The 12,477-nt window shown below is 36.7% G+C and overlaps 1 protein-coding gene across 1 annotated transcript; it reads right to left on the minus strand.

Moving 5' to 3' along the window:
• On the minus strand, positions 1 to 12,376 carry LOC149068914 (uncharacterized). Its single transcript, XM_089250833.1, has 2 exons — positions 12,265 to 12,376; positions 1 to 6,353 (listed from the first exon to the last, which is right to left on the minus strand). Exon 2 carries the CDS (start codon positions 6,080 to 6,082, stop codon positions 149 to 151), a length of 5,934 nt encoding a protein of 1,977 aa, XP_089106959.1. The 5' UTR covers positions 6,083 to 6,353; positions 12,265 to 12,376; the 3' UTR covers positions 1 to 148.
• Between the last annotated feature and the right edge of the window lie 101 nt (positions 12,377 to 12,477).

Raw genomic sequence — 12,477 nt, forward strand, 5'->3', positions numbered from 1 at the left:
TATATATAAATATGCAATTTATTCATATATGCTTCAACAGATCTTTCCCCCCCAAGTTATATGGCAAAGAAATTTGAAGTTCTGATGAGTTTAGCCATTTTATAGTCTCATTTTCAAAACCAAGATAACACTCCACAGACAGCATCTACTAAAGCATATTTCTGAACGTCTTTGGGCTTGAACACGAACCTTGCAACAAGATGCTTCTGGCCTTACTAAGCAAACATTCTAAACTGAGATTACTTGCTATCAAACTTTTCTTGAACCGTTCCACTGCATTTTGTAGATGTTTCCCCTTCGGATTCAATGAGAATGTTGATAATAATGTGGCCGTCATCACTGGAAATGCATTAGCCCGATGCCTTTCTGGTACCAAATTACATGCACTGATAATATTGCCATCCTGTAGGACATTTTTGAAGTCGTCAATCGCTACACTGTTGCTGAATTTTACACTCATTATATTACATTCCACATCTGTGAGATATGTGTATCTAACAGGAGTAACTGGTGAGAAAGTTGTTTGAAAAACGACACCCACAATATCTATATCTGGCAGTTCTTTACATGAGATATGAAAATTCCTGACGTCTTTCGCAGTCAGAATTTTCTTTGACTTGTAGTTATCAACCAACGTAGATTGATCAAGTTTCAGTTTTTCAAACACACTCATTTTTGAAGTGTGGAGCTGGAGGAGTCCTGTATTATCTCTTTGTGGACGAACATAGCTTACTTTCAATGTTGAACCTTCCGATATGGCCTCTAGTGTTTCCTCGGAAGATATCCATACATTCATCATGGCCAGACCCTTGGTGCTCGTTATATCTTTGGGGTGTGTTCCCCAGAGTAAAAATTTATGAACACGCGACACACACCTGTCTAAAGGAAACTCTCCCTTTTTCCTGGCCACTGAAACAGCAGTGTCCAGCTGCTGGTGAAACTCTTGTAAAAACTCATCCTGCAGCTTTTCACTAGTACCTGGACAAGCATTCATTCCTAATGCAATCGTTTCATCATCGCAAAGCCTGCTATTTTTTTCTCCCCGCTTACTAGCTACCCCATTCGCATCTAGAAATTCTTCAGTAAACGAGTACCTTACAACTTCTGTCAATTCTTCTAGCTTGTTATATCGAATATTATTGTACTTCTCGCTAAACAATGTCTCTTGTTTTTCACTTCTGTACTGCTTTCCACCTTCAAGATATTTTTCACAATATAGAGTCGGATAGATTTGGACAACCACACCAATAATACAACTTATCTCTCCTCCAGCAGGATTAATAGAAGAAATCGAGATTGGGTATGGCAATTTTATCTTGTAGAAACCTAGTTTGGTGTCCCATTTGCACCTACGTGTTGAATTAGAATGTATTTTTAATTTAACACTGTCTGTAGCTTCCAGAGGGTCGCAAGGCCCATCTGGACTAATCAAATTTGCTCCGCAAGTAATGATTTTTGACCCGATTTTCAGGACACCTCTTTTGATAATTTGCTTCATAGCTGTATCGATTTCGGCACAGACATCATACCATCCATCTGAGAGTTTCATTTGGACATTCAGTTCACCTTCTGCTGTATGTTCTATGGAAGAAATGAAAAGAACAATTGCTCTTCCAGCAACTTCATCCTGCTCAATTATTTTGCGTAAGGAAGATCTTTTCCCATCTCCCACTTCACAGTCATAACGATACCTCAATTGCTGTATAATATGATCAGGTGTGAGGCACCTTGTTGAAAACTCTTTGGAGAATGACCAGTCCAATGAGGCCAACTTCCATACAACATGTCGATAATGATTTAAAAACCATTTCTCTGTAGCACACTGGCTGCTAACACCTTCACATGAAAGAAACGCTCTGTAAAATTCATCTGGACCAGCGCAATCATAGTCATTTAGAACAAGCTTTGTCTCATCACCGGAAAGATTTATAATGCCATGGCTCATTCCAGTCCTCTTTGTAAAATGACTTTTTTGGAGAACAAAGCTACCAGCAGATTTATGAGATATCTGTGCAATTGATGGATGTACTCCACATGAAACTACATCTTCAAAGTCACGAGGTTTAAGGAATGGTATTTTGGATAATTCTTTCAATGGGAAACGCTTTGTTGTCTCATGCTTCATTCTCCACAGATATCCAGGGCTATGTCTGCATGTTTTTGGCACAACGTTGAGAAGTTTTTTGAACAATTTCTTTTTTCCTAAACGTTCACTAAAGTTTGTGCACGTTATATCACAGTGAAACGGAGAAATCTTGATGTTACTTTTTGAGTTTTCATTCTCACAAACAGTATTGGTCAATATACTTTTATCACAGACATTAACACAGCCAGTTGCTACCTTGGCATTAATTTTACCATGTTGAAAGTCTGCATGTACATCACATTTTTCAAAACATTTGGGTCTGAACTCAAAATCATAAATGGATTCTGTGTTAGTCAAAAACACTTCCCAATTGTGTGCCTTAAAGGTTTTGGATTCAAGTCTAGCAGTAGACAGAAACGATTTCCACACATAGGAATAATTATTCAGGTCCTGAGTAACTCTGGAATCCTCCATGCTATTCGCACAACTTTTAAATTTATAATTGCTAGCAGCGGTATCACTCAAAGAATCAGATCGCAGAACCGATTCCTTGTAAGACTTTTTTTGTTCACCTTGATACCCAGACAAAATGGGCTCCAATTTGAAAGAATCTACGTCCATTTTAGCTTCAAAATTGCACAAATTTCCTTGACCATTACTTTCATCCTCAATTAAATTGTCTACAACTTTGCATTCAAGTGGTAAATTTTTGAATTCTTCATGAAGCTGATTTTGATTTAGGCTTATATCTCCCACAGTAGCTGCACAACTTAGCTTCACTGTAATGCATTCATTGCCACCGGTTTCAATGCCTAGAATTTTAGGCTCCACAACTAATTTATCACTAGTAATACTTGAAGATTGTTCTTTTTGAATTTGGTCAGTGATTAATGAACTAGTTTCTTTCGAACAAATTTTCCCAGCCTGATAATTGCTGGTGAGTTCTACCAAATGCTCATCTTCAGCATCAGCAGTTGTATCAGGAGGGATGAACATACTCAAATCAGATTTCAGAGTTGTCGTTACTTTCTGAATCAATGATGTTGGATGGCAACTGCTTTGTCTTTCAGCATTGTTAGTGTGACATCCATCTATGGACTTGTTGCTACTATCAACAACACACCCGGATTGCATTCTGATTTTTAAATCAACAGCATCAAACTGATAAGATTGACTTGACGCTTTCTCAAACTCACCAATTGCATAATTGTCACTGTTTTTATCTGCAAAAGATTTAGAGTTTGGCTGTCCAGGCATTTGAAAGTTAATCTGAGAAACATCTCTATCGTAACAACTAGAGTCGACTGTAATAGAAGGAATTGTCTGATCTGGAACAATCATTTCCTTCCAAGTTGTGCTTTCTGATTTATTATCAATCGAAACTATATCCTCTATACTTTCAGATGTAGTTGGAAATGTTGGGCAACCAGAACTTTCTCCAGTCTCTTTGAAACTTTGTTTGTTGCCATCGTTCTCAGATTGATTGCTGTTCAAACATTCAGATTTCCTTCCAGGTTGCAACAGATTCTGAAAATCAATGGGAACAGTCTTTGTCAAAACAGCCGTCCATTCATTGTCTTTGCAGTTTTCTTTGTTTAGACCACTGATAGATAGATTTTGTGGTTCACTCGATATTGAAATATCAATGTCAGGATTAGCATTGACTGAAGCAGATGAAATCACTTGACCTAGGGAAGGTATCTCTTTTAAAAAGCCTTCACATTCTTTTATTACAACAGTAGAATTTCCTGATTCGGAAGAATTAGTTTGGCATTCTAAGTTTCTAACATCAATAATATCTGCAGAAACTAAATTATCATCCCTCTCGATAACAAGACGTGTATTTTCTTTTGCTGGTTGCACATCAAAATTTTCACTTTGCTTATATCTATTTTTTACTTCAGCGAGAGATTTCTGGTTTATGGCAACACTTTTACCAGATGCCGATTTGAATTCTACCATTTCAAAAGTTTTTAGAATGTCATTATTAGCTGAAGACGAAACAAACTCTGTTGAGTTTTCTTTTGAAAGTACCTCTGGATAGTAACTTTTATTTTGTTGATATCTTTTCTTGACAGCAGCAATGGATTTTGTGTCAATACCAACTTTTTTGCCAGATGCTGATTCAAATTTAACTGCTTCTGTTTCAAAAGTTGCAGAATCATCAGTTTCTATCATGGGTTGAATAGATTTTGTTGAATCTTTACCAGTCGATAATTTTATGTTGCAGTTCTCACTCTGCTGATATCTTTTCTTTACAAAAGCGATAGACTTCTGGTCGATGGCAACTCTTTTGCCGGATGCAGATTTAAATTCTGCTTTTTCAAAACTTCTAGAGCTTGTCTCAATTTCGGTTATTGCAAACGTTTTTAAATGATTTTTTGCGGATAGTTCTATACAGCAACTCTCACTCTGCTGGTACCTTTTCTCGACAAGAGCAAGAGACTTCTGGTTCATGGCAACTTTTTTACCCGACGCTGATTTGAATTTCCATTCTTCATTTTGAAAAGCTGCTGAATAGTCAGCTGTTAAATCTTTTTCCTTGTCGACAGTGATACTTTTGCCAGATGCTGATTTTAGCTCTGTTGTTTCAACACCTTTAGAACTTTCAGTAGGAGTTATTGGCTGAACTTGTGAATCAGTTTCTGTATTCTTACTCTCACTCTGCTGGTACCTTTTCTTGACAAGAGCAAGAGACCTCTGGTCGATGGCAACTCTTTTACCAGATGCTGATTTGAATTCCACCATTTCAGTGTCAAAAGCTGCTGAATTGTCAGTTTTTGTTATAGTCTGAACAAATTTTGTTGAATCTTTTTCCTGGTCTATGGTGATACTTTCGCCAGATGCTGATTTAGACACTGCTGTCTCATCACCTTCAGAACTTTCAGTTCGAGCTATTGGCGGAACAAACTCTTGTGAATCCTTTTCTGTATTTCGACTCTCATTCTGCTGGTACCTTTTCTTGACAAGAGCAAGAGATTTTTGGTCGATGGCAACTTTTTTACCAGACGCTGATTTGAATTCCAGTGTTTCCCTTTCAAAAGCTGCTGAATTTTCAATTTCTAATATGGGCTGTAAAAATTTTGTCAAATCTTTTTCACCAGAAAATTTAGTGTTGTGTTGATATTGTTTTTCAGTATTATCAGGAGAATGCTGATTGATGGTGACTGCCTCGCAAAATGATGGTTTGAATTCTATTTCTTCTACAGTTTTTGAACTTTCATTTCGAACAAGCTTTTTTGAATCATCTTCTGAGTTGGGACTCTCACCCTGTCTGTATCTTTTCTTGACAGAAGCAAGAGACTTCTGGTCAATGATGACTCTTTTGCCAGATGCTGATTTGAATTCTACCATTTCAGCTTCAGAAGCTGCCAAGCTGTTGATTCTTGTTATGGGATGAACAAATTTTATTGCACCTTTTTCTGTGGATGACGCTGAAGAATAAGTCTCACTTTGTTGATATCTCTTCTTGACATCAGCAAGGGCCTTCTGGTTGAAGATAACTTTTTTTCCAGATGCTGATTTGAATTCTGCTCCCTCTCTTTCAAGAATTGCTGGATCCTTATTCCCAGTTATGGTACATGGTTTTTCAGATATGAAGTTAGAATTGCTCATCTGTTCTGGTGAATTTCTTGCTCCGGCAATTCTGTTGACAGTGGAAGATGAATCACCTTGTATGGAAGATGATGATCTTTGACCAGAACAATCCTTTTTTTCACACCACTTGTTATCATTCCTGTCACTCTCAGTGCATTCTTGAAATTTCTGTTGAACTTTTTCAAGACAGTTTTGATCTATACTTATGTCTTTACCAGATGCAGACTTGAATCCACAGTTTTCTGACATAAGTACATTTGAAAAATCTCTGGGAAAAGCACATGGGGTTTGTAGCTCAGTCACTCGTCGATTTTCATGCACAGAATTTATTAAATCATTGTTCGCAACATCAGCAGTCTCACTGACTTCACTTGAAGAAGATTCCAACTTGTTTTCCATTCCTACAGGACTTCATATATATCCACTTTAATTGAATATAAAAATAAGAGTTTGAATATCATATTATCAAATTCTTGAATCCACATCATCTTGTTTGAGAAGTTAGGTTCAATTATCCTTGTTAGAGTATGAAAAAACAATATATTTGAAGATGGAAAAATTTCTTGTATTCATAAATTTCTCTGAAGCTTTTTTTTTTCTTCATGAGCTTGCGATACTTTAAGTAGACAAGGCATCACTAAAGAAAAGACAACTATGACCAGATTTTTACCTGAAATAAGTAAATTGAAAGTATTAAAATTGTTTTATTTTAGTTTTTGCACACATTAAGTCTATAAATCAAATAAGTTAATAATAAAAATTTGGGTTAGTAAAAATTTTTTAAAACATGAGATTCAAATGATGTGAAAAGACAAAGACTCTTATTACATTATCAACAGCTAATCTATGGGCAGGGCCAGATTTTGAATTCTGCAAACTAGGTGGCCACAGAAGACGCCAACTAAAAGAGCCAGATTTTTTAGGGTGTCAACTGAAGGGGGTGATTTTTTACCACCAAAATATCATTCGCTTACACTTTAAAATTATCCAGAACAGGCCCTGGGCTTGACAAAGTGGGGAAAAATCTAGACGTCAGTCAAACATTTTAATAGCCAAGCATCTTTTTCACAGAAAAATAGATCAAACACTTTTCCGACTTGATGACTCATGTTGTAAGATACTCTGTTATAAAGTTAACATTTTTTCTGTTGTCTGTATACTGTAATTTAATCACATGCAAAAAAAAATTTTGTGCCAGTTATGATCTTTTTAGTCACTACGGCAACCTGTCTCCTGGGATTTGCCAAGTCCTGTATAAGGTGCTTGATGAATTCAGAGGTTGCCTCTGATACAAAGTCTGGCTGGCAATGGCACAATTTCAGTGGCAGAGTTCTGCCATTCATTCATGCTTTTTAATAATTACTAAATTACTTAACCAGAGTAAATGGATATTTAAAGCTAAAAACATATTTAATGGATAATAAGTCAAGTGATTTAGTAGTTAACTAGATTTTAAGTCATCAAGTACTCTAAAATCTATCCCAGCTCAAATGCCCATTTACACATGTTGAGTATTTATTTTATTTATTTATGCAATATTGTTGGCCCTGGAGCTAATACAAGAGGGTGCGATTGAAAGCGACAAAGATATCATTTGATATTGGGCAAAAAACGAGAGATAGTGGGGCGGATTCAACAATAGAGCTGGAGAGTTTGTTCCATTCACCCATAGTATGAGGAAAGAAGCTGTATTTAAAGCAGTCAGTAGAAGCAAAAATAGGTTTTATTTTAAGGGAATGGTCGAGTCTTCTCAAGATGTAGGATGGTTTGGCTAGGATACAAGAAGTTACAAAGTTGAAATGACCATGGAAAACCTTATATAACAGGGTTAATCAAGAAATGAGATGACGAGTGGAGAGAGGGAGGAAATTAAGTTCATTTTTAAGTTTGGATACGGAAGCAAAAGATGACCAGCAGTCGTGGGCAAATCGGGTAGATTTATTTTGGATTGATTTGAGTTTGAAGGAATAAGGTATTAATTAAGGTCTATTTTTTTGATCAAGTAGACATTATATGCATGTGCCAGTAGGCAATGCCTCACATTTCCCAAAGACTATTCACTACTTAGTTTCTTACGCTGGGATATATTTTAGAGTACTTGACTTAGAATTTAGTTAACTACAAAATCACTTAACCCATACAAATGGGCTTTTACTCTGGAAAATTGTAATTAACCAGATATCACTATCATGAGGCCCTGCGGTCATTCCCGGGTGGACCCATGGATTAAGGCAGCACTGCTGACTGGGCTTTAGCCCAAGTTAAATATGAGTAACTTTTTTTATTGTTTAAAGACAGGATTACACTATAAAAGTTTGATAAAAGATCTTGGAAAGGATCAAGAGGAAAATGTTGCGGGTGCCAAAAGCAAAAATGTTGAGAAATTTCAAAAAACTGGTTTAGCAGCTCATAGGGACGTTTGCACTTGCAACATTTTTACACTCTTTTTTAAACCACTTAGAGGACTACCAAACACTCTTTTAACGCAAGATATACGGAAGACTGGATGTGGTGAAGATATATATATATAAGATATACGCTCTAGCGAAGGAAAATCTCTATCTCCTCTGTAGCTTAGTGGTCAGAGCACTCGTCCGGCAATCGAGGGACCCGGGTTCGACTCCCGGTAGAGGCTCCTTCCTTAAAAAAAAAAAAAAAAATTAACATCAGAAATAATAAATATCTTCACCACATCCAGTCTTCCGTATATCTTGTATTAACAAGTGGAGAGCGACATTCATGTCACTCTTTTAACGTTTTTACTTTTTCACCTTTACATTTTTTTCTTGGCACTTACATCGTTTATCCCCTTTAGTCTCCAAATAAGTTTGGGAAACTCTATGCTGGTTTTCACCATATCACAGCAGTGATAAGGCAGATTCAGATGATTTACATTAAAAATTTGTGTATTCATTGTAAGGAACAGCTATAGTACAATCCCTTTTTTCGTTGGTGACATTTTTTTTATTTCCTTTCTAGTCTGTTGACACTTTTCTTCCTGGTTGGCCATCTTCTTCCATTAAAGTTTTTTTTCTTGTGTTGGTTATCGTCTGAAGGTGATATCACCTTTAGGGGTTGCTAGTAGTAATAGGTTTTGCTATTAGGTTTTTGTTATATACATTGCATCGTATATATTGTTTTCCTAGCATGTTACATCATTTTTTCTGTTGGAATGTCTCATTTTCTCAGGTTGTACATTTCATATTTCCACTTTTATTAATTTTTTGCATACTAGCCATTACAGTTTTAATCCCACACACACACAGTCATGTTTTAATTAAATCCAAAGACTGTTTTTGGTAAAACCCAGGCAGCTTTCTGTGCCCTGACCTTTGTATTATGGTATTTATTATTTTCAATCCTGTATCTAGTTCACCAACGCTGGCCTAATCATTATACCGCAATTTACTAACATCAACAAGTTGGTTTGGAAATGAAGGCGCCATCTATTGTGGTCACCTCAAGCTCATTAGAGGGAAAATACCTTGTTATCTGTAATTTCTCCCCAGTTCAAACCTGGGACGTGACAGCAGTCTTCATGTGGTAGATGAGTATCTTAACCCACCATGCCACGTGGGTACACAATCCAGTATCTGGTCTAGGATGTTATATTTATAAACTTGATCCCTTATTTAATCTAGGCATGTTGTTTATTTATTGTTTCCCCCCCCCCCCGTTCGAATTAACAGCCATGGTATTACCCCCTTTTCGTGATGTGCTGGCAATTGTTTTCTTCGGCACATAAAACATCCAAAAGCACAACTGTTTCACACTTGGCGACTTCTCGTCACGCTTTCTGGCATTTTTCTTGTCAAAGGAAAAAATCGCCAAAAGGGATTAACTCCTATAGCTGTTCCCGTTATAATTTTTTTTTAGGAGGATTATGTGAATAACTGTTACACGAATTATTATGAGAGTTCTTTATAACAATGAAAAATAATTTTTACATTAAAATAAGTAAATCTAGGAACAATATTTAGTAATATTTTTCGAGCGTATACACTTTTGCAGATTTGTCCAGCCCTGTTCACCACTATATATTATTATTATTTTACCGATATAACAATAACAACATAGAATATTGATATATTACGTAGCGTGTTTTTTAAGTAAGTACCATTTTGAAGTAAAAAGAAAACAAGTTGACTTTCCTTAACAATTTTTTTTTACATGAAAGCCTGTACCTTAATCTACTTTTCAACATTATTTCCACCAATATTAAGGCATTTATTGTATCATACAACCAGCTTTTGAATTCCATCCTCATAGCAGTCTGTCCCGATTTGACAACCACTGCAACACGGCCGTTTTGACCTCATCATCGTCGTCATGGTGCTGACCATCCAGACGCTTCCTCAAATGCAGGAACATGTGATAGTCACTGGGCACTAGATCGGGACTGTATGGAAGGTGATCAAGTTGTTTTCGGCAAAATGATGCGATGAGATCTTTGATTCGATTAGCCATGTGTGGGCTAGTATTGTCATGAAGCAAAACGATCCCCTTACTCAACATGCTACGCCTTTTGTTTTTGATTGCACAACTTTCGATAATTTAAGTGTTCGGTCACAATTTTATAGAGAACACTTCAGGAAATTTGAGGAAACTCATTAGACAATGACAAAATTGTAGAGCATCTGTTCTCCCTCAATTTTTTGTCAATTTTCTGCATCAAATCTTCAGTAATGACAAAAGGTCGCCCACTTCGTTCCTCATCATGAACATTTATGCGGCTATCTTTAAAAGCTCTAACCCATTTCCGTACCATTCCATCGCTCATAATGTTTCCTCCATACACTTCACAGATCTCATGATGAATTTCAGCCGCTTTCACGCCTTTAGCACTAAGAAAACGAATCACAGCGCATATTTCACAGTCGCTGCATTCTTAATCCACGGAAGCATTTTGAACTCACAACAAAGCTGTATTAAAAATCTTGAACCGCTTTGACTCACAAACAAACTTAAAGACGGTCGAATCAGTGATGGTAACATCGTCAAGCAAAATTTCCCTTTTGACTACACAATCCCTTTTGAAAAACTAAATTTTTCCCACACATTCTGAAATTTGTGCTGCTATTTATCGGTGAAAATATGTAGTCAATTATTTTACATTAGAAAAAAGCATTGTGTGTTTTGCATTTATATATTTTTTTCAAAAAAAATTCTTTTGTTTAATGACCTCTCAAAATTTCCCACAAATGCCAAGAAATTTCCAATGTGGACCAATTTTCCCCACGAATATGGGAAATTTCCCACGAGTTACCATCACTGGGTTGAATGTTTCCGAGTGGCGTCTGTGGTTTGAAAACAGATGTAGGTACACAGCGCGCGTGTGCGGAATGCCGACCGCAGCGACAGAATTTCAAAACGTTACTTAAGCTGGATTTTCCTAGTAAATTAAAAACCTGACATTCAGGTTTTTTGACCAATCAGCGTTTTCACGTTGAGCGCACCATAGAAAGCCTGCTCCTAGGAAAACCCGGGTTGACAGAGTGCTGATGCCAAGGCCATAGATTATAAGATTATAATATAGCCGCTCATGCACCACTTTAGGAAAACACAAACGCGGTACAGGTGCTGTATAATCCAGACCGTCAAATCCAATATAATCCAGATCGCCAAGGGTGCTATAAGTCGCTAATGCCGGCACTCTCAGTTCTGCCGATCGGCGCTCTCACTTATTTTGCTGGGTTGTCGTTGTTCTTTCTAGAAGCTTCCATTACCCATCCATTATAGATAGCACTTAAAGCGCGGGAGATTCAAATGGATAACAGCATTTCTTCCCTTTGTGCAGTAGCGTCGTTGTCTTGGCTTATTCCCGATTACCTTTCACTAGTTGTTTTTAACGTGCCTTTTCAAACGTTTGAACAGCCATTTAGTTTTTTTCGTTCCGAGCGTTAGGATTACACGAACCGGATTACATTTTCGTCGACCGGTAAAGCTGTATCCTTTTTATTTATTTTTCTTAGTAATATTCATTATTTTATTTAATTCTCGTTTTTTATTTAAAAGAATCTGAATACCCGGAAAAAGTCTGGGTTTTAATTTTTTTATACCTAGAATATACTTATTTATACAACATGCAGGACTGTTGCTTATTTAAATATACTATTATATTTTATGTTTCATGATATTTTTCATATTTGAATGGGTTTTTATTATTGTTTTCCATGCTGGCGATTTTTTTTTTCGGTGTCCGCAGTGTCTAACGGCCTTGGCGACTTTTGGTCGGGTCGTCGGACATGTTTCGCGCCGAAAAGAAAAGTCGCCAATCTCTGGATTATACAGCACCTGTTCCCACAAACACGTAGCGTGATCATGTAACTCGTTGAAGCCGACGCGAAATTACACTGTTCGGTTCACGCGCCTATTCTTAAGCCGGGTTTTCCTAGGAGTAAAACTTTTGCGCCGTGTGCTTCAATTCAAGTTCTTCGAAATTCAGGTTTTTTTTTACCAATCAGCATGTTTACGCTCCGCGCGCTGAAGAAACCTGCTCCTAGCAAAACCCGGCTTTACTTAAGAAACACGTCTCGTATACATAGATATTATAAAGATGAATTATGAATTTACTAATTTACCTAAGGATCTCTATAAAAAGCCCCCAACAAGATATTTTGTAAACAAAAAATCAATTCAATCGTAAACAAAAGCATCTTGCATCACGGTTCCTCAGAAAAAACCAAAATATTTAACATAGCGATTCCAGACGACTCGAACTGCACGAATTTATTTTATTTTTTTTTTCCTCATGGATATGTTGAAATTAAAATATCAATGGATCCAAATATTAG

This window comes from Pholcus phalangioides, unplaced genomic scaffold, assembly GCF_987345545.1.
Source record: "Pholcus phalangioides strain wild (caught in Gottingen) unplaced genomic scaffold, Ppha-v1.0 ptg000024l_1, whole genome shotgun sequence".
NCBI classification, from domain to species: Eukaryota; Metazoa; Arthropoda; class Arachnida; order Araneae; family Pholcidae; genus Pholcus; species Pholcus phalangioides.